Source organism: Bufo bufo, chromosome 7 (genome assembly GCF_905171765.1).
Source record: "Bufo bufo chromosome 7, aBufBuf1.1, whole genome shotgun sequence".
In the NCBI taxonomy this organism is placed as follows: Eukaryota; Metazoa; Chordata; class Amphibia; order Anura; family Bufonidae; genus Bufo; species Bufo bufo.
In genome coordinates, this window is record NC_053395.1 from 10,551,254 (window position 1) to 10,578,260 (window position 27,007).

Here is a 27,007-nt window from a genome sequence, read left to right on the forward strand (position 1 = left end):
ATATCCCCATATAGTGATCATATAACACCGCCGTACAGTGATGAAATATCCCCATATAGTGATCATATAACACCGCCGTACAGTGATGAAATATCCCCATATAGTGATCATATAACACCGCCGTACAGTGATGAAATATCCCCATATAGTGATCATATAACACCGCCATACAGTGATGAAATATCCCCATATAGTGATCATATAACACCGCCGTACAGTGATGAAATATCCCCATATAGTGATCATATAACACCGCCGTACAGTGATGAAATATCCCCATATAGTGATCATATAACACCGCCATACAGTGATGAAATATCCCCATATAGTGATCATATAACACCGCCATACAGTGATGAAATATCCCCATATAGTGATCATATAACACCGCCATACAGTGATGAAATATCCCCATATAGTGATCATATAACACCGCCATACAGTGATGAAATATCCCCATATAGTGATCATATAACACCGCCGTACAGTGATGAAATATCCCCATATAGTGATCATATAACACCGCCGTACAGTGATGAAATATCCCCATATAGTGATCATATAACACCGCCATACAGTGATGAAATATCCCCATATAGTGATCATATAACACCGCCATACAGTGATGAAATATCCCCATATAGTGATCATATAACACCGCCATACAGTGATGAAATATCCCCATATAGTGATCATATAACACCGCAATACAGTGATGACATATCCCTATATAGTGATCATATAACACCGCCATACAGTGATGACATATCCCTATATAGTGATCATATAACACCGCCATACAGTGATGAAATATCCCCATATAGTGATCATATAACACCGCCGTACAGTGATGAAATATCCCCATATAGTGATCATATAACACCGCCGTACAGTGATGAAATATCCCCATATAGTGATCATATAACACCGCCGTACAGTGATGAAATATCCCCATATAGTGATCATATAACACCGCCATACAGTGATGAAATATCCCCATATAGTGATCATATAACACCGCCGTACAGTGATGAAATATCCCCATATAGTGATCATATAACACCGCCGTACAGTGATGAAATATCCCCATATAGTGATCATATAACACCGCCATACAGTGATGAAATATCCCCATATAGTGATCATATAACACTGCCATACAGTGATGAAATATCCCCATATAGTGATCATATAACACCGCCATACAGTGATGAAATATCCCCATATAGTGATCATATAACACCGCCATACAGTGATGAAATATCCCCATATAGTGATCATATAACACCACCATACAGTGATGAAATATCCCCATATAGTGATCATATAACACCGCCATACAGTGATGAAATATCCCCATATAGTGATCATATAACACCGCCGTACAGTGATGAAATATCCCCATATAGTGATCATATAACACCGCCATACAGTGATGAAATATCCCCATATAGTGATCATATAACACCACCATACAGTGATGAAATATCCCCATATAGTGATCATATAACACCGCCGTACAGTGATGAAATATCCCCATATAGTGATCATATAACACCGCCGTACAGTGATGAAATATCCCCATATAGTGATCATATAACACCGCCATACAGTGATGAAATATCCCCATATAGTGATCATATAACACCGCCGTACAGTGATGAAATATCCCCATATAGTGATCATATAACACCACCATACAGTGATGAAATATCCCCATATAGTGATCATATAACACCGCCGTACAGTGATGAAATATCCCCATATAGTGATCATATAACACCGCCGTACAGTGATGAAATATCCCCATATAGTGATCATATAACAGCGCCATACAGTGATGAAATATCCCCATATAGTGATCATATAACACCGCCATACAGTGATGAAATATCCCCATATAGTGATCATATAACACCGCCATACAGTGATGAAATATCCCCATATAGTGATCATATAACACCGCCGTACAGTGATGAAATATCCCCATATAGTGATCATATAACACCACCATACAGTGATGAAATATCCCCATATAGTGATCATATAACACCGCCATACAGTGATGAAATATCCCCATATAGTGATCATATAACACCGCCATACAGTGATGAAATATCCCCATATAGTGATCATATAACACCGCCATACAGTTCTGTACTGACTAGATATACCTGTCCACACTGTAACGCCACCACCACCAAAGGTTGGTCTGGTGACCACAGTGGCTGATGCATTGCGCTCTCCAACATCGTTGGCAGCCATCATTTCTGTTCAGAGTGAATCGACTTTCATCAGTGAACAGCCCTGAGGCCACTGGTCCCTCGTCTAGCGTGGATGCTCCCTGGCCCATACACGATGATGATGCCTGTGCCTGGTGGTGTGGTCGGGTATCTTGCAGGTCTTCTAGCACGCAGACCACACTGATGTAAACGGTTTCGAATGGTGTGATGTGACACTTGGGTGCCTCTCAACTCCCTTATTGTGCCTGGAGTTGTGTGTCATTCATTATCCGGTTCCGCAGGTCATTGTTCACAATGAAGCGGTCATCAGCGTGGCATGTCCACTTCTCTGCCTTTCTGTGACTGTTTCGGTCTCTATATCTCTGATACAACCTGCTGATGACTCTCTGTGACGCGCTAAGCCCAGTGGCCGCTTCCGTCTGAGGACATCCTGCTTGAAGCCTCGCAATGGCAATTGTTAGGTATCATCTTGGTCTCATGATGTCAAAAAGTGAACAGCGTGATGAGGAGGACTGTTTAATACCAATTCTAATAGAATTTTATTGGAAATTTATTGGGGGATTCATGGATCAAACACCTGTTGTGAATTTTGCCGTTAGGCTCCTTGTTAGAGAACAGCAAGTTGTGCAAAATGTACTGAAACACTGAACAGTTGGACATTCAGAAGGTTAGAGAAGGTCAAGGTTAGAGAAGGTCACATTAAGTTCTCCTGTAAAGGTTAGAGGGCGTTTTAGGTCAACCTGAAATTTTGTCCACAAGCCAAATATCCCCACCTTTTTGTGAGTAGCGCATGGCAACACAAAACAACAAATTGCAACATTCTACAACTGGTACAGTTAGTTTAATCACAATACTTGGGGCAATGTGCCAGCGGAGTGGTGGGGCAAGTGTTGCTAGGGGACAGTATATACAGTTTGGGGTGAGCCGTAAAGGTGCAGTAAAGCAGACGTTGTTAAGAGACAGAGTAAACAACTCATAGCGAGCGGTGGAGCGCGGCAGAAGAGAAGAAGAGAAGAATGTGGAAGAAGTGTGATGGAGCGGGTGTCACCAAAAAGCAGGTAAACAAAAAGAAGCTGAATGAGTGCAGAGCGAGCAGTAAGCCAGGACTGGAGAGAGAGACAGATGTGGGAGAAGCGTGACCGGGCGAGTCCTCACTGGGGCACGGTTAGAGCTAGCAAGGTGTACAAAGCGCAGAGAAGGATGCATTCCTTCATGACGGTCGGCTGCTCGCTCAGTGGAGATCGCTGTATTTACATGTAGCCATCTTCTTCACAGTATGAGGACGAGGGATTGATATAGCGATCCTACGGAACGATGATGGGGGTCCCTACACGAAGGACAGGACCACCCGATGAACGAGCGTTTGGCTCGTTCACTGGGTGATCGGTGGCACATTTAGACGGACAGATTGTTGGACAAATATTGGTTTGTCTAATCCACCTTCAAGAGAGGGAAAGAAAAGTATAAATAAGGCGAGACGGGCGTCGCTGGGAATCAGATAACTGGAGGAGCAGCGGCAGAGGAAGATTTACCAGAGAGGTGAGGCGGACAGTAGACGATAAGAAGTGCAGGGGTTAATAGGGAGATGGGATTGGGATATGTAAGGAGCAAGAAGAGGAGAGAGAAAATAGAAATAATGTGCAGTTAAGTGATATACTAATAATACGCCTAAATTATAGGAATGTGAGAAGTTTCATATCCCAGAAGAGGAGGAAAATCATTCAGGCCAGACGGCATCCATGGTAAGGGGAAGGGATAATACAAGAATGGTGAGAATAAACCTAAATTATGATAAAAAGTAAAATATGATCCAAAAACAGAGCGCACACATCATATTTCGATATTTCTTTACAGACAAGCACAACATTTCTGTGAGGCTTCATTAAAACCGTCGGGATTTAAACTTCACAGTCGATTAGTCTATCAGATAAGGTCTGAGGTATCTGATCAATACGAGAATCGCATAGATCATCGCTAGCGAGCGTTGATAGTATCGCTCGTTAGTAATGATCAGGCGGTGTAAATGTACCGCCGATTACCCGATGAACGAGTGAAATGCTCGTTCATCGGGTAATCGGATCGTTTGTGCAAACACAAAGATCCTCGTTTCCTGACGGCAGATTGTGCCGCGTAAACACGATCTGTTGCCTGGAAACAACCAGTCGTTATGGGGAAGAGCGATGGAGGAGATCGCTGCATGTAAATGCAGAAGTCTCCTCTACTAGTGAGCAGCAGATTGTCAAAAAGGAACAACAATCTGCGGGTACGTCGTCCATTGTAAAGGACCCTTTAGACTGAGTGGGTTTGGGGTCTTTCTCGTGAACTTGGGCAAAGTGTTTTAAAACGCTATGTAAAAGAAAACCTCATCTTATGTTGTAACTATGTTTATTTAAACGAGTTACAGGTTGCATGTGCCACGCGCCGCTCCTCGGGGCCGATCGTGTCCCAGAGTGGTGATGAGGCCTTATTAGTTCTGTGTGTCACGGTGCTCCTACCTGGATACCGTTGCTCACCAGGGCTAGACTCCTCAGCAATAAAGGGGAGAGTGATAGTTGGAGGAAAATAAGACGAGTCCAGACTTGATAAAGTTCAACAGCTTTACTTGAATAAACTTGCATCCAGACAATATTTGGTCTTTTTCTTGGCTCCAGCAGGTTTTTGGGTAAGCTAGCAGGCTAACTTGGATACCTTGCTTCCTCTTTCTCTGCTGTGCTCTCTGGCCTCGGTCTGGTAGCTTGACTTTCTGACAGTTCTTGTACCGTCGATTGGGGTGCCTTTGGCTCTTGACCTCCTCGTAATACTCTGTAAACTGCAAGGAGTCATGGTGCTCTACGAGCTGCTTCCCTTGGAAGACTCCTGCTGCAGGAGGGGAGAACCATTCCCCTCACTGCGCCATGTCTCGTCTCTTTCCAGCTCCACTATCGACTAACTATATAGTTTCCTGCAACTCCTCCCCTGGTAGGAAGCAGGACTAGCCCACTCCTGCCCAAAGGGGTGAGAATAAAATAGTAAGTTCCATTCTATCTAAAGATTTCTCTCTGCCACGTACACTGCCACCTGCTGGATAACCAGACACAGTGCATGTAAAACAATACATAAGTTACATAGAAATGTTATTAAGGCACAATATCAAAGGACCTGGGATTAAATACACAATTCCAGGTCCTTTATTTTTTAGCCATTAGAGACAGAAGCAGGATATAGGAATACTTGTTCCCGCTCTGAGGTACTACACATGGTACGGCCCATGTATTGAATGCTACAGTTGCACTGTAATAAATAACATAATTATTGGCTCGAATTCTGTGCTCGTCCAAAAGTCACCCCGGGTACAGTAGGTAAACAGGATCATGTAATAAAATGGATTAATGTTTCCATAAAATGTTTCTGGGAAAATTAAAAATAGTTAGAAAATTACAATGAAATTCCTTAGGGTAGGTGGTGACGTCATCATGCTTGCTGCAGGTCCTGAGCATCTGAAGGGCACGGGGGGGGGAGGTGTTGCGATCGCCATTCCTCATCATTGCGCCTGCTCCAGACAATGAAAATCAATTTGTGATGAATTAATTCGGAACAAATCGAATTTTTTTGATGTTTGGCGAAGCTGGCGAATCATATTTTTGAAAACTTGGCTCATCTCTATCGAACACATTGTGTGAGTATGAAATCCGTAGATTTCATTATGAATTCGATTTGCAGATCATGTAACCTGGCTGCAGATGTCAGCGTGTGGTGGAGCGCTTCATGGCCTAGATGGCGTTCTATAGCAGAATAAAGCGCGGTCACGTCCATGGAAAACAAAAATCTGAAGTACAAGAGAAAGATTGTAAACAATCAAATACAATGGTAAGGCTACTTTCACAATTGCATTTTTGCTGGATCCGTCGACGTTAGGATAATACACTCGTCTGCATCTGTTATGAACGGATCTAGGTTGTATTATCTGTAAAATAGCCATGACGTGGCTTGTGTCCGAGAAAACGGATCCGGCACCGTTCACTTACATTGTGTTTCATGCGGGATCTGTTTTCATTTGTGTTCGAGAAAACGGATCCGGCACCATTGACTTACATTGTGCTTGCTCCGCATCCCATGACGCACTCAGAAACGCAGCTTGCATATCCTTGGATCCCAGACGTGGTTGGACGAAGCAGTGCACAAGGGATGAATAACTTGGATGATGAAGAAATAATTGAGTCCAGACTTGTAGTAACGTTGAACACAGCTTTACTTGGCGTCAACTTTATCAAGGAACAATCTTCCAACTTGATCTTGGTCATCAGCAGGTATTGGCATAACTCTGGCAGGCAAACACTTCTGCAACAATCTCAGCTCTCCTATGCTGTAGCTTTCTCAGCTCTGCTATGCTGGCTGGGCTAAATAGGAACTTTTCCTCTTCTGCTGAAACTTAGCTGTCTGTAGTCTGTCTCTGACTTTATTCCTAGGAATCTTTCTTCCTGGCCTAAAGCTCACTTAGCTTGCAAGAATATAATATCAGAATGTCTCTGTAACGCTGTTATGGTACTTATCGGCGCTGCGGATTCACCGTGTTATGTGGGAGGAGTTCACTTAAATATCCAAAGCTGAAATAAAGGTGTTCGCGCTGCCAACAATTGTCAAGACCAGTCAGGAATGGGTTCTTCAGGTCAAGAGTTCCTCACAATGCAACCGCACAATCAGAATCCAGACGTAGGGCGCCCTTTCAAACTCCTGGAAAGAAGTTGGGTACACAATAGTGAAGTTCCACAAGTGAGCAATTCCAAAACGTATTTATTATACTTACAAGATAGACAATAAAAACTGCATATAAACACTTAGCTTGGTTGTAGGCAATGCAAGCCCAGGAGGGGACAAGCCACCATGTAGAACTTGCAGGCAGAGCTCTGCCGGCCGACACACAACCTCTCGCCAGGAGGGGGTAGGCTGGACTGACTAACCCTAACTAAACTCTAGAGAGGGCTGGAATGGAAAGAAGGCTCCATCCCAGAGAAACTATCCCTACCCCCATCTGCTGGTGAACCAGGCACATTACATGTAAAACAGTGATTTGCAAGGAAATGAATACATACACTATGCAAGATGTGACAATAAATATATATGATGACATAGGATACACCAATAAAGATAGTGGGGGTACAAAAGAGGTGGTAATGCCACTCTGGGTCATTACACAGGGATCATTGCTTAACATGTGGCTTCACCCACCACACTGGCTCATGTCCTGATTGCAGCCTTTATCTATAGTCATTGGTGCCACAGAGCCACCTAGTGGTCACCATCAACATTACAGATATACCCAGGACTACTTACAGAACACAATTCTATAAGCTTACACCATACATGCCCACAGTCCTGTGAGCTGGATTAAAACCAGTCAGGATTTATGCAAATATATTCCAGAATTGGGCATTTGGGGGGGATTCTTATGACCTAATGTCTCGATTTTGGGAATGAAAGGTTTAACATGCGTGTATAATGTGACACAGTGAGGGGTTGTGTCTGGCAAGGCAGGTATTTTCCTCCCAGCCTGTGGTCAAATACCGGACCGGAGTTTAAGTGCCGGTCCGGGTTTTGGCAGCACGTCTCTGTTTTGGGGATCTGAGGCTTTGTGCCGTGCTGGAGGGCTGAGAGCCACACGCTGGGGAAACAGGCCCCTTAAAGCCTGGACTACCGGAGGCAGAACTGCCAGCAAGGTGACTTGTGTTATATGAACTTTCCATTGTGTGTGAATTAACACCAAGACTGCAAAGTTACTGCTGTTTTATGCAATTGCCTCAAGTGTTAATAAACAGTTACGTTTTGAGTTAAGAACTTGTATTTTGCCTCTGTACTGCGCCCGCTAATCCTGTCTACCAGAGCGAAACCCCACAATTGGTGGAGGATGCGGGCAAGAGCAGTGAGGCTGGCTAGAACACCGATATTTTTGGTTTCTGCATTTTTCAGGCACGGTTGTAAGTCGTACATTAAACCGGCTGTATTACAACTAGTGCCCCACGACAAAATGGAGGCTGTTGTGAAGGCCCTCATGGAGGCTAATCTGCAGCAGCGAGAGACAAACCTGCAGCAACGCGACGCTAATAAGCAGCAGCAGGAGACTAACCAGTTGCAGCTACAACACGTGATGGCTTTGCAGACAGCAGGAGCAACCCCAAGCGTCCACGATGCCCGGAAAGCATTCCATGCCTCGATTCCCCCACAGACGACATTGAAACCTACCTGGCGATGTACGAGAAAGTGGCCATCAGGGAAAAGCTACCCCATGACCAGTGGGCTGAGGTCGTCGCTCTATTCCTGGCATCCGATTCCCAGCGGGTGTATTTCGACTTGCCGGACGATCAAGTGGCCGACTACCAAAAAGTAAAGGGTGAGATTTTAGCAAGACTGGGGGTGAATGTGTTGGTCCGGGCCCAGCGGGTGCATCAGTGGGGGTTTAAGCCGGCTGAGCCTGCGAGGACCCAGTATTATGACTTACTCCACCTCCTGAAAAAGTGGCTACAGCCTGATGTGCTGAGTCCCATGGATATGCTGGATAGACTATTGGCTGATATGTTCTGGAGGGCTCTGCCACCCCCTCTCCAGCACTGGATCGGCCAGGTGTCTCCTGGCAATGCCCTGGAAATGGTGGACCTGGTGGAGCACTACAAGGCTACTAAGATTCTTATGGGGGGTTCTTTTGGGAGGGGGCAGTCAAACCTCTTAAATCTCCATCCCAGACCCGGCGACTTGTATCAACCAAACCCAACCGGGGTGTACCCTCTATGGACCTGGCTCCGATAGTCTGCTGGCGGTGCCAGGAGCCGGGCCATGTAAGAGCTGACTGTCCCCATCAGTTGGAACCCATGGATACTAACTATGGCTACCGTCAGTCGCTATATGCCAGGAAGCTGTGTGCAGCAGGAACCCCAAAAACTCTAAACCACCTGTGCCAGGTGGAGGTAGGAAACACTCCATCGGAGGCTCTGCTGGACTCCCCTGGTACGGTCAGCGGAGTATACTGGCCGGAAAGTCGGGGTCACTTGCATCCATTGAGACTTAAAAGACTATCCCACCGCCCTGGTGTCTCTAACCACAGGGGCTGGCAGATGGACTCACGAAGTGGCAGTTGCCCCAAATTTACACTACAAACTTATAATAGGGAGAGACTTCCCGGTACTGTGGCCTGCTATGAGAGTGACTGATACCCATGAGACAGGGGTAACCCTAGCAGAGTTGCCCGGCTCAGGGAGGAGACCAGAACCCTGGGAACCTGAGACCAAAGGGCCAGTGGTAGGAGTGACCGCCACTTCGGTGGAAGAGGGGGAGACAACCCCGCTAAGTGTAATAGTGGGAGACATGGAGAACTTGCCGCCGGGTCCTGAATTGGCAGAACTCAATGTCTCCGGGGATAATTTTGGTACCGCCCAACGTCGGGACCCAACCCTATCCCGTGCCTGGGAAAGTGTGTTAATAGTAGATGGTGAACAAGAACAACCTGGGGCAGAGTCAGTGTTTCCCCGTTTTGTGGTTCTTCAGGATATGTTGTATCGGATAAACCAACTACGGGGTGATCCTATTGAACAGTTGGTGGTCCCAAAGGCTTATCGCAAGCTTGTGTTAGATCTAGCCCACCAACACGTTCTCAGGGGTCACCTGGGGCTGCAGAAAACTCAGGATCGTATTCTACAGCGGTTTTACTGGCCCAGCATATTCAAAGAAGTGGAAGAGTTTTGTAAGTCTAGCCCCCAGCCACATTTCCGTAGTTCCCTAGTACCTCTCCCGATTATCGAAGTAGTGTTTGACCGATTAGCTATGGACCTCATAGGCCCAGTACTGAAGTCCGCCAGAGGGCATCAACACATCTTAGTCATTCTAGACTACGCCACTCGGTACCCGGAGGCGGTGCCACTGCGACATACCTCGGCCAAACTCATAGCTAAGGAGTTAAAGGAGATGTTTTCCGGAGTAGGACTACCTAAAGAGGTTCTGACCGACCAAGGGACCCCTTTTACGTCCAAGGTGATGAGGGAACTCTGTAAGTTGCTGCACATAAAACAGCTACGGATGTCCGTTTACCATCCGCAAACTTACGGTCTGGTCGAAAGGTTTAACCAAATATTAAAAAATATGTTGAAAAAGGTAGTGTCTAAAGATGGGAAGGACTGGGACTTCCTTCTGCCCTATCTCATGTTCGCAGTGCGAGAGGTACTCTAGGCCTCTACTGGGTTCTCGCCCTTCGAACTGCTGTATGTCAGACACCCTCGAGGTCTCTTGGACGTGGCCAAAGAAGTGTGGGAACAACAACCCACTCCACATTAAAGTGTCATTGAGTACGTTACCCAGATGCAAGATCGGATAGAGACAGTGTTTAGGGAGCATATGGAGGCAGCTCAGCGAGCCCAGAGTCGGGTCTATAATCGGCAGGCTTGGGTCCGGATCTTTAACCTGGGTGATCGGGTTTTGGTTCTGGTGCCGACCGTGGACAGTAAGTTCCTGGCTAGGTGGCAGGGGCCCTATGAGGTACTCGAGAAAATTGGAGATGTAAACTACAAGGTACACCAGCCAGGACGGTGAAAGCCGGAGCAGGTGTACCATGTGAATTTACTCAAACCATGGAAAGATAGGGAGACCTGTACAGAAGACAGCCCGTGGCCCGGTTTTCTAGGAGAAGAGGTTCCGTCCCATCTGTCTGATGCAAGAGAGGCGGCTGCCACAGTAAGAATTGCTGACAGCCTCTTCTCTAAACAGACTCAGGAGGCCAGGGAGTTAGTCGGAACACAGATGTGTTCTCGGACCTCCCTGGACGTACTTCCATAATCCAGCATGACAGTCACTGAGGCTCAGGCAAAAGTCTGGTTAAAGCCATACCGGGTACCCGAGGCTCGGCGAAAAGCCTTATCGGAGGAGGTGCAGCTAATGTTGCAGCTAGACGTCATTGAGGAGTCAAAAAGTGAGTGGGCCAGTCCTGTAGTATTGATACCCAAGCCGGACGGGATGTTGCGGTTTTGTAATGACTTTCGAAAACTTAACGAGGTTTCCAAATTCGATGCATATCTCATGCCACGGGTGGATGAGCTCATCGAGAGGTTAGGACAAGCCCGGTATATTTCTGTTTTGGACCTCACAAAAGAGTACTGGCAGGTTCCCTTAACGGAGGCTGCCAAAGAGAAAACTGCCTTCATCACGTCTAAGGGGCTGTATCAGTATAAGGTCTTACCCTTTGGTCTGCATGGCGCCCCCGCCAATTTTCAGCGACTAATGGACATTGTGCTACGTCCACATCAACGGTACGCTTTGGCTTACCTGGACGATATTGTCATCCACAGTACCGACTGGGAAAGTCACCTGCCCAAAGTGCAGGCTGTAGTGGACTCCCTTCGGAAAGCTGGCCTAACCGCTAACCCCAAAAAATGTGCGATAGGGTTAGAAGAGACTAAGTACCTGGGGTATGTCATTGGGCGCGGAGTCATCAAACCCCAAGTGAACAAAATAGAGGCGATACGGAATTGGCCCCGACCTGCCACCTCTAGGCAAATAAAGTAATTCCTGGGAATGGTGGGCTATTACATGAGGTTTGTTCCCTACTTTGCTACTCTAGTCGCGCCCTTGACAGGTCTCTTGAAGGGACGAAAATCAGTGATGGTTCGCTGGGATCAGCGGACTGAAGAGGCTTTTGCCCTGTGTGGGTCACCGGTTTTGGTGACGTCTCTGTTTTTGGGATCTGAGACTTTGTGCCGTGCTGGAGAGCTGAGAGCCGCTGTCACGGCGGGGCATGGGGGAAACCCCCCGCCGTGCAATGGCGGTGACAGGTAGCAGGGAACGGGGAGCAAGTCACCTCCTAATGCAACCCAAGGTTCTCCCTAGACTCCTAGCGCATGAGCCGCCTCAGATGGTAAGGGGGCTCATGCTCACCGACCTAGGACCCTGGGAATCCCTGCTGTGCCCTAATCCTGAAGACAGGGCAGAAACCACTCATTCATCCTTCACCACGGATGAATGGTGTCTCCTGAATCCCAGCAACTGACCACCAACTAGACAGGGCCACAGCCTAACGACAGGTAAGTACATAAGACAACTGAAGTTATCAGGACTTACCTGTCGCCGACGAGATGGACCGGGAACTCACAGTCTAGCTGTTTGCTTAAACCCCTCCAGGAAAGCAAGCCCCATTAGGAGCACACACACCAGCAAACAAGGCCCACGCCATACAACATACACCACAGGTGGAGAAGGGTAAACAGAAGCAAGCAGGAGGGAAAGCAAGGGAAAACAAACTGACCTCAGGCTCCACCACGCCAACATACAAGGAGGCCTGAGGTCACAGCCACCACAACTACCAGACACACCTTAACCCTGTGCACACCAAAGCAGGGAAAACACCATAACAAATACACGTTGCCAGAGGCAACAACATGCAAGGCAACCATGTCACGGCACACACCACAAAGTCTGTGACACTACCCCGCATGCAGACACAGCAACACGTTGCCGCAGGCAACAGCAAGCGTGGCCAAGTGTCACAGCGTACACCAAAGGCCGTGACAGCCGCATGCTGGGAAAACAGGCCCCCTAAAGCCTGCTGTGGACTACTGGAGGCAGAACTGCCAGCAAGGTGACTTGTGTTATATCAACTTTCCATTGTGTGTGAATTATCACCAAGACTGCAAAGATGCTGCTGTTCTGGTGCAATTGCCTCAAGTGTTAATAAACACTGACGTTTTGAGTTAAGACATTTTGCCTCTGTACTGCGCCCGCTTACCCTGTCTACCAGAGCGAAACCCCACAATATATGAATATATATATAAAATGCATCAGCTAGTACATAGGGACATACCGCTAGTCACGCATTTACGATGGAAAATATGAGGAAGAAAACAGCAGGAATTTTAAGCTCCGGTGTTGCGAACTTCCCTTGTGTACAGTGCGGTGATACAGCAGATTACATTATATGAGCCGCCATAAAGCGGCTCATGTTCCGCTGGTCGCCAGATGTTCTGTGCAGGGGAAATTTTAAAAAAAATCGGCAGTGATGGGGTTAAGGTCATGTCACTGCCCTGTGCTATATCATGGATGCCATATGGTAACCGACTGTCAGAGATCTGTAATATATCTGTGCAAATAATGAGAGTCATAATCACATCCCTGCCGACTGAAGAGCCTTACCCAGAACCTCTAGGATCATTACCAGTATATTAATGGGGGTACTCTCAGTGGAGGGTCAGTACCAGTATAATAATGGGGGTACTCTCAGTGGAGGGTCAATACCTGTATAATAATGGGGGTACTCTCAGTGCAGGGTCATTACCAGTATAATAATGGGAGTACTCTCAGTGGAGGATTATTACCAGTATAATAATGGGAGTACTCTCAGTGGAGGGTCATTACCAGTATAATAATGGGGGTACTCTCAATGTGTAATAATGGGAGTACTCTCAGTGGAGGGTCATTACCAGTATAATAATGGGGGTACTCTCAGTGGAGGGTCATTACCAGTATAATAATGGGAGTACTCTCAGTGGAGGATTATTACCAGTATAATAATGGGAGTACTCTCAGTGGAGGGTCATTACCAGTATAATAATGGGGGTACTCTCAGTGGAGGGTCATTACCAGTATAATAATGGGGGTACTCTCAGTGGAGGATCATTACCAGTATAATAATGGGGGTACTCTCAGTGGAGGGTCATTACCAGTATAATAATGGGGGTACTCTCAGTGGAGGGTCATTACCAGTATAATGAGGGGGGTACTCTCAGTGGAGGGTCATTACCTGTATAATAATGGGGGTACTCTCAGTGGAGGGTCATTACCAGTATAATGAGGGGGGTACTCTCAGTGGAGGGTCATTACCTGTATAATAATGGGGGTACTCTCAGTGTAGGGTCATTACCTGTATAATGATGGGGGTACTCTCAGTGGAGGGTCATTACCAGTATAATAATGGGGGTACTCTCAGTGGAGGGTCATTACCAGTATAATAATGGGGGTACTCTCAGTGAAGGGTAATTACCAGTATAATGATGGGGGTACTCTCAGTGGAGGGTCATTACCTGTATAATAATGGGGGTACTCTCAGTGTAGGATCATTACCTGTATAATAATGGGGGTACTCTCAGTGGAGGGTCAGTACCTGTATAATAATGGGGGTACTCTCAGTGGAAGGTCATTACCAGTATAATAATGGGGGTACTCTCAGTGTATAATAATAATATATTGTCGTCTCCCCGCTTCTAGCTCAGGACCGGTGACACCTCCAGCTCTGCACTGCGCTCACCTCCCTGCACAATGCTGACTCTGCTGTGCCTGTGCCTGCTCCTGGGCTCCTCAGTGGCCTCTAGTGGTGAGTGGCAGTCATTACACGTCTCATCTATGTTTATAATCTGCACAGACTATAATCTCCCTATATAATGTCTGGTCATGCTGAGGCCTCCGCCTGGCAGGGGTTCTCCTTTAATTCTCTCCTCTCATCCTGTAGTGCAGTCCCGTATGTCTTCCTTCGTGGGGGAGCACGGCGCAGGAGGGGGCACCGCATTTTCCTTCTCCGCGGAGCAGCTAAATGGATCAATCACAGGCCTGCGAGTGCGGGAGAACCCGAGTCACATCATAGGGTGAGACCCCTCATGTCTTCTCTTCCTCCCATCTTAGGCTACTTTCACACTGGCGTTTGGTGCGGATCTGTCATGGATCTGCACAGACGGATCCGTTCAGATAATACAACTGTCTGCATCCGTTCAGAATTATCTGTAAGATAGATAAAACGGATCCGTCTTGAACACCATTGAAAGTCAATGGGGGACGGATCCGTTTTCTATTGTGCCAGAGAAAACGGATCCGTCCCCATTGACTTACATTGTGCGTCAGGACGGGTCCGTTCGGCTCAGTTTCGTCAGACGGACAAGCAGCGTTTTGGTGTCGGCCTCCAGAGCGGAATGGAGACTGAACGGAGACAAACTGATGCCTTCTGCGCGGATCCTTATCCTTTCAGAATGCATTAAGGGCAAAGCTGATCCGTTTTGGACGCTGAGCCCTGAACGGATCTCAGAAACGGAAACCAAAACGCCAGTGGGAAAGTCGCCTTACCAGCACACAGCGGGCTGCAGAGTAATCACTGGTAATATCATGTGTCAGACTGACTGCCAGGAAGAGCTAAGGGAGGGTTACTGGACCCTGCACACAGTGACTGCACATGAGAAGAGACTGCACATAGTGACTGCACTGAAAAAGAGACTGCACAGGGGAAGAGACTGCACAAAATAATGCAGACAGTGATTAGTAGAAGGAGTCAAGGGCCTCAGGTGAGAGTCCAGTGTTGGTTGGGGGTTCACTTAATTTACAAAACACCTTGAAAGCCTCCTTATTTCTTCCTAGATGTAGACTATTGTCCCTTCAGTGTCTCTTCTCAGCCTCTTCCCTGCAGTCTCTTCTCAGCCTCTTCCCTGCAGAGTGTCTCTCCTCAGCCTCTTCCCTTCAGTGTCTCTCCTCAGCCTCTTTCCTGCAGAGTGTCTCTTCTCAGCCTCTTCCCTGCAGATTGTCTCTTCTCAGCCTCTTTCCTGCAGAGTGTCTCTTCTCAGCCTCTTCACTGCAGAGTGTCTCTTCTCAGCCTCTTCATTGCAGTGTCTCTTCTCAGCCTCTTCCCTGCAGATTGTCTCTTCTCAGCCTCTTCACTGCAGAGAGTCTCTTCTCAGCCTCTTCCCTGCAGATTGTCTCTTCTCAGCCTCTTCCCTGCAGAGTGTCTCTTCTTAGTCTCTTCCCTGAAGATTGTCTCTTCTTAGTCTCTTCCCTGCAGATTGTCTCTTCTCAGCCTCTTCCCTGAAGTGTCTCTTCTCAGCCTCTTCCCTGCAGTGTGTCTCTTCTCAGCCTCTTCCATGCAGATTGTCTCTTCTTAGTCTCTTCCCTGCAGATTGTCTCTTCTCAGCCTCTTCCCTGAAGTGTCTCTTCTCAGCCTCTTCCCTGCAGAGTGTCTCTTCTCAGCCTCTTCCCTGCAGATTGTCTCTTCTCAGCCTCTTCCCTGCAGTGTGTCTCTTCTCAGCCTCTTCCCTGAAGTGTCTCTTCTCAGCCTCTTCCCTGCAGAGTGTCTCTTCTCAGCCTCTTCCCTGCAGATTGTCTCTTCTCAGCCTCTTCCCTGCAGTGTGTCTCTTCTCAGCCTCTTCCCTGCAGATTGTCTCTTCTCAGCCTCTTCCATGCAGATTGTCTCTTCTTAGTCTCTTCCCTGCAGATTGTCTCTTCTCAGCCTCTTCCCTGAAGTGTCTCTTCTCAGCCTCTTCCCTGCAGAGTGTCTCTTCTCAGCCTCTTCCCTGCAGATTGTCTCTTCTCAGCCTCTTCCCTGCAGTGTGTCTCTTCTCAGCCTCTTCCCTGAAGTGTCTCTTCTCAGCCTCTTCCCTGCAGAGTGTCTCTTCTCAGCCTCTTCCCTGCAGATTGTCTCTTCTCAGCCTCTTCCCTGCAGTGTGTCTCTTCTCAGCCTCTTCCCTGCAGATTGTCTCTTCTCAGCCTCTTCCCTGCAGATTGTCTCTTCTCAGCCTCTTCCCTGCAGATTGTCTCTTCTCAGCCTCTTCCCTGCAGAGTGTCTCTTCTCAGCCTCTTCACTGCAGAGTGTCTCTTCTCAGCCTCTTCCCTGCAGATTGTCTCTTCTCAGCCTCTTCCCTGCAGAGTGTCTCTTCTTAGTCTCTTCCCTGCAGATTGTCTCTTCTTAGTCTCTTCCCTGCAATGTCTCTTCTCAGCCTCTTCCCTGCAGAGTGTCTCTTCTCAGCCTCTTCCCTGCAGATTGTCTCTTCTCAGCCTCTTCCATGCAGATTGTCTCTTCTTAGTCTCTTCCCTGCAGATTGTCTCTTCTCAGCCTCTTCCATGCAGATTGTCTCTTCTTAGTCTCTTCCCTGCAGATTGTCTCTTCTCAGCCTCTTCCCTGCAGAGTGTCTCTTCTCAGCCTCTTCCCTGCAGATTGTCTCTTCTTAGTCTCTTCCCTGCAGATTGTCTCTTCTCAGTCTCTTCCCTGCAGATTGTCTCTTCTGAGCCTCTTCCCTGCAGTGTCTCTTCTCAGCCTTTTCCCTGCAGAGTGTCTCTTCTCAGCCTCTTCCCTGAAATGTCTCTTCTTAGCCTCTTCCTTGCAGATTGTCTCTTCTGAGCCTCTTCCCTGCAGAGCGTCTCTTCTCAGCCTCCTCCCTGCAGTGTCTCTTCTCAGCCTCTTCCCTGCAGAGTGACTCTTCTCAGTCTCTTCCCTGCAGATTGTCACTTCCCAGCCTTTTCCCTGCAGAGTGTCTCTTCTTAGCCTCTTCCTTGCAGAGTGTCTCTTCTCAGCCTCTTCCCTGCAGAGTGTCTCTTCTCAGTCTCTTCCCTGCAGTGTCTCTTCCCAGCCTTTTCCCTGCAGAGTGTCTCTTCTTAGCCTCTTCCTTGCAGAGTGTCTCTTCTCAGCCTCTTCCCTGAAGTGTCTCTTCTCAGCCTCTTCCCTGAAGTGTCTCTTCTCAGCCTCTTCCCTTCAGATTGCCTCTTCTTAGCCTCTTCCCTGCAGATTGTCTCTTCTTTCCCTCTTCCCTGCAGATTGTCTCTTCTTAGCCTCTTCCTTGCAGATTGTCTCTTCTTAGCTTCTTCCTTGCAGATTGTCTCTTCTCAGCCTCTTCCCTGAAGTGTCTCTTCTCAGCCTCTTCCCTGAAGTGTCTCTTCTCAGCCTCTTCCTTGCAGATTGTCTCTTCTCAGCCTCTTCCCTGAAGTGTCTCTTCTCAGCCTCTTCCTTGCAGATTGTCTCTTCTCAGCCTCTTCCCTGCAGATTGTCTCTTCTCAGCCTCTTCCTTGCAGAGTGTCTCTTCTCAGCCTCTTCCCTGAAGTGTCTCTTCTCAGCCTCTTCCTTGCAGATTTTCTCTTCTCAGCCTCTTCCTTGCAGAGTGTCTCTTCTCAGCCTCTTCCCTTCAGTGTCTCTTCTCAGCCTCTTCCCTGCAGTGTGTCTCTTCTCAGCCTCTTCCCTGCAGAGTGTCTCTTCTCAGCCTCTTCCCTGCAGATTGTCTCTTCTCAGCCTCTTTCCTGCAGAGTGTCTCTTCTCAGCCTCTTCACTGCAGAGTGTCTCTTCTCAGCCTCTTCATTGCAGTGTCTCTTCTCAGCCTCTTCCCTGCAGAGTGTCTCTTCTCAGCCTCTTCCCTGCAGATTGTCTCTTCTCAGCCTCTTCCCTGCAGAGTGTCTCTTCTTAGTCTCTTCCCTGCAGATTGTCTCTTCTTAGTCTCTTCCCTGCAGATTGTCTCTTCTCAGCCTCTTCCATGCAGATTGTCTCTTCTTAGTCTCTTCCCTGCAGATTGTCTCTTCTCAGCCTCTTCCCTGCAGTGTGTCTCTTCTCAGCCTCTTCCATGCAGATTGTCTCTTCTTAGTCTCTTCCCTGCAGATTGTCTCTTCTCAGCCTCTTCCCTGAAGTGTCTCTTCTCAGCCTCTTCCCTGCAGAGTGTCTCTTCTCAGCCTCTTCCCTGCAGATTGTCTCTTCTCAGCCTCTTCCCTGCAGTGTGTCTCTTCTCAGCCTCTTCCCTGAAGTGTCTCTTCTCAGCCTCTTCCCTGCAGAGTGTCTCTTCTCAGCCTCTTCCCTGCAGATTGTCTCTTCTCAGCCTCTTCCCTGCAGTGTGTCTCTTCTCAGCCTCTTCCATGCAGATTGTCTCTTCTTAGTCTCTTCCCTGCAGATTGTCTCTTCTCAGCCTCTTCCCTGAAGTGTCTCTTCTCAGCCTCTTCCCTGCAGAGTGTCTCTTCTCAGCCTCTTCCCTGCAGATTGTCTCTTCTCAGCCTCTTCCCTGCAGTGTGTCTCTTCTCAGCCTCTTCCCTGCAGAGTGTCTCTTCTCAGCCTCTTCCCTGCAGATTGTCTCTTCTCAGCCTCTTCCCTGCAGTGTGTCTCTTCTCAGCCTCTTCCCTGCAGAGTGTCTCTTCTCAGCCTCTTCCCTGCAGATTGTCTCTTCTCAGCCTCTTTCCTGCAGAGTGTCTCTTCTCAGCCTCTTCACTGCAGAGTGTCTCTTCTCAGCCTCTTCATTGCAGTGTCTCTTCTCAGCCTCTTCCCTGCAGAGTGTCTCTTCTCAGCCTCTTCCCTGCAGATTGTCTCTTCTCAGCCTCTTCCCTGCAGAGTGTCTCTTCTTAGTCTCTTCCCTGCAGATTGTCTCTTCTTAGTCTCTTCCCTGCAGATTGTCTCTTCTCAGCCTCTTCCATGCAGATTGTCTCTTCTTAGTCTCTTCCCTGCAGATTGTCTCTTCTCAGCCTCTTCCCTGCAGTGTGTCTCTTCTCAGCCTCTTCCATGCAGATTGTCTCTTCTTAGTCTCTTCCCTGCAGATTGTCTCTTCTCAGCCTCTTCCCTGAAGTGTCTCTTCTCAGCCTCTTCCCTGCAGAGTGTCTCTTCTCAGCCTCTTCCCTGCAGATTGTCTCTTCTCAGCCTCTTCCCTGCAGTGTGTCTCTTCTCAGCCTCTTCCCTGAAGTGTCTCTTCTCAGCCTCTTCCCTGCAGAGTGTCTCTTCTCAGCCTCTTCCCTGCAGATTGTCTCTTCTCAGCCTCTTCCCTGCAGTGTGTCTCTTCTCAGCCTCTTCCCTGCAGAGTGTCTCTTCTCAGCCTCTTCCCTGCAGATTGTCTCTTCTCAGCCTCTTTCCTGCAGAGTGTCTCTTCTCAGCCTCTTCACTGCAGAGTGTCTCTTCTCAGCCTCTTCATTGCAGTGTCTCTTCTCAGCCTCTTCCCTGCAGAGTGTCTCTTCTCAGCCTCTTCCCTGCAGATTGTCTCTTCTCAGCCTCTTCCCTGCAGAGTGTCTCTTCTTAGTCTCTTCCCTGCAGATTGTCTCTTCTTAGTCTCTTCCCTGCAGATTGTCTCTTCTCAGCCTCTTCCATGCAGATTGTCTCTTCTTAGTCTCTTCCCTGCAGATTGTCTCTTCTCAGCCTCTTCCCTGCAGAGTGTCTCTTCTCAGCCTCTTCCCTGCAGATTGTCTCTTCTTAGTCTCTTCCCTGCAGATTGTCTCTTCTCAGCCTCTTCCCTGAAGTGTCTCTTCTCAGCCTCTTCCCTGCAGAGTGTCTCTTCTCAGCCTCTTCCCTGCAGATTGTCTCTTCTCAGCCTCTTCCCTGCAGTGTGTCTCTTCTCAGCCTCTTCCCTGAAGTGTCTCTTCTCAGCCTCTTCCCTGCAGAGTGTCTCTTCTCAGCCTCTTCCCTGCAGATTGTCTCTTCTCAGCCTCTTCCCTGCAGTGTGTCTCTTCTCAGCCTCTTCCCTGAAGTGTCTCTTCTCAGCCTCTTCCCTGCAGAGTGTCTCTTCTCAGCCTCTTCCCTGCAGATTGTCTCTTTTCAGCCTCTTCCCTGCAGTGTGTCTCTTCTCAGCCTCTTCCCTGCAGAGTGTCTCTTCTCAGCCTCTTCCCTGCAGATTGTCTCTTCTCAGCCTCTTCCCTGCAGAGTGTCTCTTCTCAGCCTCTTCACTGCAGAGTGTCTCTTCTCAGCCTCTTCATTGCAGTGTCTCTTCTCAGCCTCTTCCCTGCAGAGTGTCTCTTCTCAGCCTCTTCCCTGCAGATTGTCTCTTCTCAGCCTCTTCCCTGCAGAGTGTCTCTTCTTAGTCTCTTCCCTGCAGATTGTCTCTTCTTAGTCTCTTCCCTGCAGATTGTCTCTTCTCAGCCTCTTCCATGCAGATTGTCTCTTCTTAGTCTCTTCCCTGCAGATTGTCTCTTCTCAGCCTCTTCCCTGCAGTGTGTCTCTTCTCAGCCTCTTCCATGCAGATTGTCTCTTCTTAGTCTCTTCCCTGCAGATTGTCTCTTCTCAGCCTCTTCCCTGAAGTGTCTCTTCTCAGCCTCTTCCCTGCAGAGTGTCTCTTCTCAGCCTCTTCCCTGCAGATTGTCTCTTCTCAGCCTCTTCCCTGCAGTGTGTCTCTTCTCAGCCTCTTCCCTGAAGTGTCTCTTCTCAGCCTCTTCCCTGCAGAGTGTCTCTTCTCAGCCTCTTCCCTGCAGATTGTCTCTTCTCAGCCTCTTCCCTGCAGTGTGTCTCTTCTCAGCCTCTTCCCTGCAGAGTGTCTCTTCTCAGCCTCTTCCCTGCAGATTGTCTCTTCTCAGCCTCTTTCCTGCAGAGTGTCTCTTCTCAGCCTCTTCACTGCAGAGTGTCTCTTCTCAGCCTCTTCATTGCAGTGTCTCTTCTCAGCCTCTTCCCTGCAGAGTGTCTCTTCTCAGCCTCTTCCCTGCAGATTGTCTCTTCTCAGCCTCTTCCCTGCAGAGTGTCTCTTCTCAGTCTCTTCCCTGCAGATTGTCTCTTCTTAGTCTCTTCCCTGCAGATTGTCTCTTCTCAGCCTCTTCCATGCAGATTGTCTCTTCTTAGTCTCTTCCCTGCAGATTGTCTCTTCTCAGCCTCTTCCCTGCAGTGTGTCTCTTCTCAGCCTCTTCCATGCAGATTGTCTCTTCTTAGTCTCTTCCCTGCAGATTGTCTCTTCTCAGCCTCTTCCCTGAAGTGTCTCTTCTCAGCCTCTTCCCTGCAGAGTGTCTCTTCTCAGCCTCTTCCCTGCAGATTGTCTCTTCTCAGCCTCTTCCCTGCAGTGTGTCTCTTCTCAGCCTCTTCCCTGAAGTGTCTCTTCTCAGCCTCTTCCCTGCAGAGTGTCTCTTCTCAGCCTCTTCCCTGCAGATTGTCTCTTCTCAGCCTCTTCCCTGCAGTGTGTCTCTTCTCAGCCTCTTCCATGCAGATTGTCTCTTCTTAGTCTCTTCCCTGCAGATTGTCTCTTCTCAGCCTCTTCCCTGAAGTGTCTCTTCTCAGCCTCTTCCCTGCAGAGTGTCTCTTCTCAGCCTCTTCCCTGCAGATTGTCTCTTCTCAGCCTCTTCCCTGCAGTGTGTCTCTTCTCAGCCTCTTCCCTGAAGTGTCTCTTCTCAGCCTCTTCCCTGCAGAGTGTCTCTTCTCAGCCTCTTCCCTGCAGATTGTCTCTTTTCAGCCTCTTCCCTGCAGTGTGTCTCTTCTCAGCCTCTTCCCTGCAGAGTGTCTCTTCTCAGCCTCTTCCCTGCAGATTGTCTCTTCTCAGCCTCTTCCCTGCAGAGTGTCTCTTCTCAGCCTCTTCACTGCAGAGTGTCTCTTCTCAGCCTCTTCATTGCAGTGTCTCTTCTCAGCCTCTTCCCTGCAGAGTGTCTCTTCTCAGCCTCTTCCCTGCAGATTGTCTCTTCTCAGCCTCTTCCCTGCAGAGTGTCTCTTCTTAGTCTCTTCCCTGCAGATTGTCTCTTCTTAGTCTCTTCCCTGCAATGTCTCTTCTCAGCCTCTTCCCTGCAGAGTGTCTCTTCTCAGCCTCTTCCCTGCAGATTGTCTCTTCTCAGCCTCTTCCATGCAGATTGTCTCTTCTTAGTCTCTTCCCTGCAGATTGTCTCTTCTCAGCCTCTTCCATGCAGATTGTCTCTTCTTAGTCTCTTCCCTGCAGATTGTCTCTTCTCAGCCTCTTCCCTGCAGAGTGTCTCTTCTCAGCCTCTTCCCTGCAGATTGTCTCTTCTTAGTCTCTTCCCTGCAGATTGTCTCTTCTCAGTCTCTTCCCTGCAGATTGTCTCTTCTGAGCCTCTTCCCTGCAGTGTCTCTTCTCAGCCTTTTCCCTGCAGAGTGTCTCTTCTCAGCCTCTTCCCTGAAATGTCTCTTCTTAGCCTCTTCCTTGCAGATTGTCTCTTCTGAGCCTCTTCCCTGCAGAGCGTCTCTTCTCAGCCTCCTCCCTGCAGTGTCTCTTCTCAGCCTCTTCCCTGCAGAGTGACTCTTCTCAGTCTCTTCCCTGCAGTGTCTCTTCCCAGCCTTTTCCCTGCAGAGTGTCTCTTCTTAGCCTCTTCCTTGCAGAGTGTCTCTTCTCAGCCTCTTCCCTGCAGAATGTCTCTTCTCAGTCTCTTCCCTGCAGTGTCTCTTCCCAGCCTTTTCCCTGCAGAGTGTCTCTTCTTAGCCTCTTCCTTGCAGAGTGTCTCTTCTCAGCCTCTTCCCTGAAGTGTCTCTTCTCAGCCTCTTCCCTGAAGTGTCTCTTCTCAGCCTCTTCCCTTCAGATTGCCTCTTCTTAGCCTCTTCCCTGCAGATTGTCTCTTCTTTCCCTCTTCCCTGCAGATTGTCTCTTCTTAGCCTCTTCCTTGCAGATTGTCTCTTCTTAGCTTCTTCCTTGCAGATTGTCTCTTCTCAGCCTCTTCCCTGAAGTGTCTCTTCTCAGCCTCTTCCTTGCAGATTGTCTCTTCTCAGCCTCTTCCCTGAAGTGTCTCTTCTCAGCCTCTTCCTTGCAGATTGTCTCTTCTCAGCCTCTTCCCTGCAGATTGTCTCTTCTCAGCCTCTTCCTTGCAGAGTGTCTCTTCTCAGCCTCTTCCCTGAAGTGTCTCTTCTCAGCCTCTTCCTTGCAGATTGTCTCTTCTCAGCCTCTTCCTTGCAGAGTGTCTCTTCTCAGCCTCTTCCCTGGTGTCTCTTCTCAGCCTCTTCCTTGCAGATTGTCTCTTCTCAGCCTCTTCCTTGCAGATTGTCTCTTCTCAGCCTCTTCCCTGCAGATTGTCTTTTCTCAGCCTCTTCCTTGCAGAGTGTCTCTTCTCAGCCTCTTCCTTGCAGAGTGTCTCTTCTCAGCCTCTTCCTTGCAGAGTGTCTCTTCTATATAAAAAAAAATTCATATAAAAGAGAGGATCAAAAAAAAAGTTATGTATCCCCAAAAAAATTATATGATCCTTCGGGCGGACATAAACGCCTCTAAGTTCTTTTATCGGGTATCTTAATTAGATTTGTGCAAGCAGTGAAACAAAGGGACAGTTGTATATGCAAAATATATATATATATCGTTTATTATAAAACAAAGAATATAAAATCAATACAATTGCAAAACAAATGATTAAGTTACAAAATAACACCTGAACACGCCACACGGTGAGGATAACACACCCCTATCTGATCAGCACAGTGTGACTTAGTGATTTATGACAACCAGTGTCATACCTTTATCAAACGGACTCATTTACCAAGAGAAACTTAGGATCTTCTGTTATCAAACAGGCTATAACAATAAAACACGGATTATACAGGAAATTATCTGTTATCCCTTGACTCTGTTTTCCTATGACCAATCAAAAATATATGATAAAATATTCAGCTCGGCAATCAGACTAAGGAAAATAACTTTCCAAGGGTTTAGGGTCAGATCTTCCATTAACAATATGCATCTTTGCTAAGAGAATAATCAGCATTATGGAGGCGCCTAACACGGTATATTCCCACAGTATGGGGACTCTTGGCTATATACCGAGAGAAATATCTTATTAATATCACTAGCAGTAAACACAATATACGTTACCGGGTCAAAGGTAGAGAGAGTTCAGATAGGACCAGTTCTCAAGAACTTTCCTAGAAGTCCCAAAAAAATAATCAAAGTTTCTTCTGGTATAGTATATTTTTTGGGTTTTTCTTTTGGTCTTGATTTAATGGATGGATCTCTGCACACGAGTAATTATTCCCCACCTCATCTAAGAATCATCCACTTCTAGATTAGGAATTTCCAATAAGGTAAGTTGGGTGTATTCGCCTGCTAATAACACAATGATGTCATATTAACGCTTGACATGGTATGAAACAAATTATAAAATAATATAATATTGTCCATCTGCCTCCAGATGGCACTGTGGTACTGTAGATGAATATCACAACCTTAAACATTAATACTAAGTACCTAATAATACATTCACATGACCTTCTTAACCTTTTTAATATACATCATTGAGGAAGGTCTTTTCCTGACACTTTTAATTACCTATAACCTAGACTTGTTGGAGTCACTGTCTTCTCCTATCTTTTTGAATATATGTTAACTTGATAACAATATATATAACAGCCTTGATACTCGGCATCGGAACTTGTATACTTTACTTATCTACATGAATGAAATTACATTTAACTCTTCTCAGAAATCCAATTACCAGAAACTTACTTCAGTATTTCAGTATCTTCTGCAGGATACATTCTAAATGACACATACATGGTATAATATATATATATATATATATATATATATATATATATATATATATATATAAATCGATACATTGTTACATGTATTATTGGTTAAAATATGTTGTAAACTAAATATACCATACAGAAATATATATATAATATAATTATGAATATATGAACTGAACCTTATACAGCAGGTGTGCCTCAAGGATATGAATTCTTATCTCGTCATGGCTTATCCATGAAGCAACCTTGTTCCCTTCAGACAGACATGTCTAAGGAAGCTAGTGTACTCCCCATAGATAAACCTGTATCTTTAGCAATAACTTTAAAAATATAATGTCCGTTCTTATTCACAATTATATTTTTTTTTTATAAACTGAGCTTGCCATGAACTCATCTTGGCTTCTCCAGCCACATAACAGAACTTTGGTTCAAGCTGATTTTATTCTTAAAGGCAATGAGCATTCATTTTGGCTATAATATCATTAGATAATATTATATACTTATGAAAATGCACAACGCTCTTCTGAGACTCTTCTCTGCAGAGTGTCTCTTCTTAGCCTCTTCCCTGCAGAGTGTCTCTTCCCAGCCTCTTCCCTGCAGAGTGTCTATTCTGAGCCTCTTCCTTGCAGATTATCTCTTCTCAGCCTCTTCCCTGCAGTGTCTCTTCTCAGCCTCTTCCTTGCAGATTGTCTCTTCTCAGCCTCTTCCCTGCAGAGTGTCTCCTCTTAGTCTCTTCCCTGCAGTGTCTCTTCTCAGCCTCTTCCTTGCAGATTATCTCTTCTCAGCCTCTTTCCTGCAATGTCTCTTCTCAGCCTCTTCCCTGCAGATTGTCTCTTCTCAGCCTCTTCCCTGCAGAGTGTCTCTTCTCAGCCTCTTTCCTGCAGTGTCTCTTCTCAGCCTCTTCCCTGCAATGTCTCTTCTCAGCCTCTTCCCTGCAGTGTCTCTTCTCAGCCTCTTTCCTGCAATGTCTCTTCTCAGCCTCTTCCCTTCAGATTGTCTCTTCTCAGCCTCTTCCCTGCAGATTGTCTCTTCTCAGCCTCTTCCCTGCAGATTGTCTCTTCTCAGCCTCTTCCCTGCATTGTCTCTTCTCAGCCTCTTCCCTGCAATGTCTCTTCTCAGCCTCTTCCTTGCAGTCTCTTCTCAGCCTCTTCCCTTCAGATTGTCTCTTCTCAGCCTCTTCCCTGCAATGTCTCTTCTCAGCCTCTTCCCTTCAGATTGTCTCTTCTCAGCCTCTTCCCTGCAGTGTCTCTTCTTATGTTTTTGTCTTCTGCAGGGTCCAGTTCCAGTATGGTGGCACCTGGGGACCTTATTACGGGAACCCATCAGGAACGCTCTATGAGATCTTACTGCACAAGGGGGAGAACATTGTACAAGTGTCCGGGAAGGTGGCCTCCAACGTGAACGAGCTGATCTTCATCACAAATCGCGGGAGAATTCTTAAATTCGGTCAACCCTCCGGCAACAGCTTCAATGATTTCCCCCTGTATGACGGCACCGTCCTCCGCTATGTGAGTGGCCGGTATTCATCCGTCATACACAGCATTGGTTTCCACTGGGGGGTCAGTCCAAGTTGTGTCAACTGCAAAGAAGAGTCCAAATGATGGATACAAGAACCATATTGAGGATCCTGGAAACCGACCCATGGCTGACGACACCGTATCTCCGACTGCGTCCACAGATCTCGTCTACCACAACTAATAATCCTTTAATTAATAATTATTAATTTAATAATAATTAATGTTTCTATTTCTCCAATTTCCTACCCCAACAACTAGAGGAAGCCGCCCTTATGTGGCACCATTATCTGTAAAACCATGGAATGTACGCCAATACCAGGCTATATAAAAATGTGCATCTGATAATCCTGCAGTGAACACACGTAACCATAGACTGGCGCTGTCCTTACCTG

General features: G+C 47.2%; 1 protein-coding gene across 3 annotated transcripts; it reads left to right on the forward strand.

Moving 5' to 3' along the window:
- Positions 1 to 3,170: 3,170 nt before the first annotated feature.
- On the forward strand, positions 3,171 to 27,007 carry LOC121008210 (zymogen granule membrane protein 16-like). 3 transcript variants are annotated; one of them, XM_040440626.1, is made up of 5 exons: positions 3,212 to 3,301; positions 3,923 to 3,991; positions 14,454 to 14,559; positions 14,695 to 14,827; positions 26,372 to 27,007. In XM_040440626.1, the coding sequence occupies exons 1-5, from the start codon at positions 3,260 to 3,262 to the stop codon at positions 26,697 to 26,699; spliced, it is 678 nt and encodes a 225-aa protein (XP_040296560.1). In that variant the 5' UTR covers positions 3,212 to 3,259; the 3' UTR covers positions 26,700 to 27,007. The 3 variants fall into 3 exon arrangements, with proteins under 3 accessions (XP_040296563.1, XP_040296560.1, XP_040296561.1); XM_040440627.1 differs by having other exon boundaries at positions 3,923 to 3,985; XM_040440629.1 differs by lacking the exon at positions 3,923 to 3,991 and having other exon boundaries at positions 3,171 to 3,301.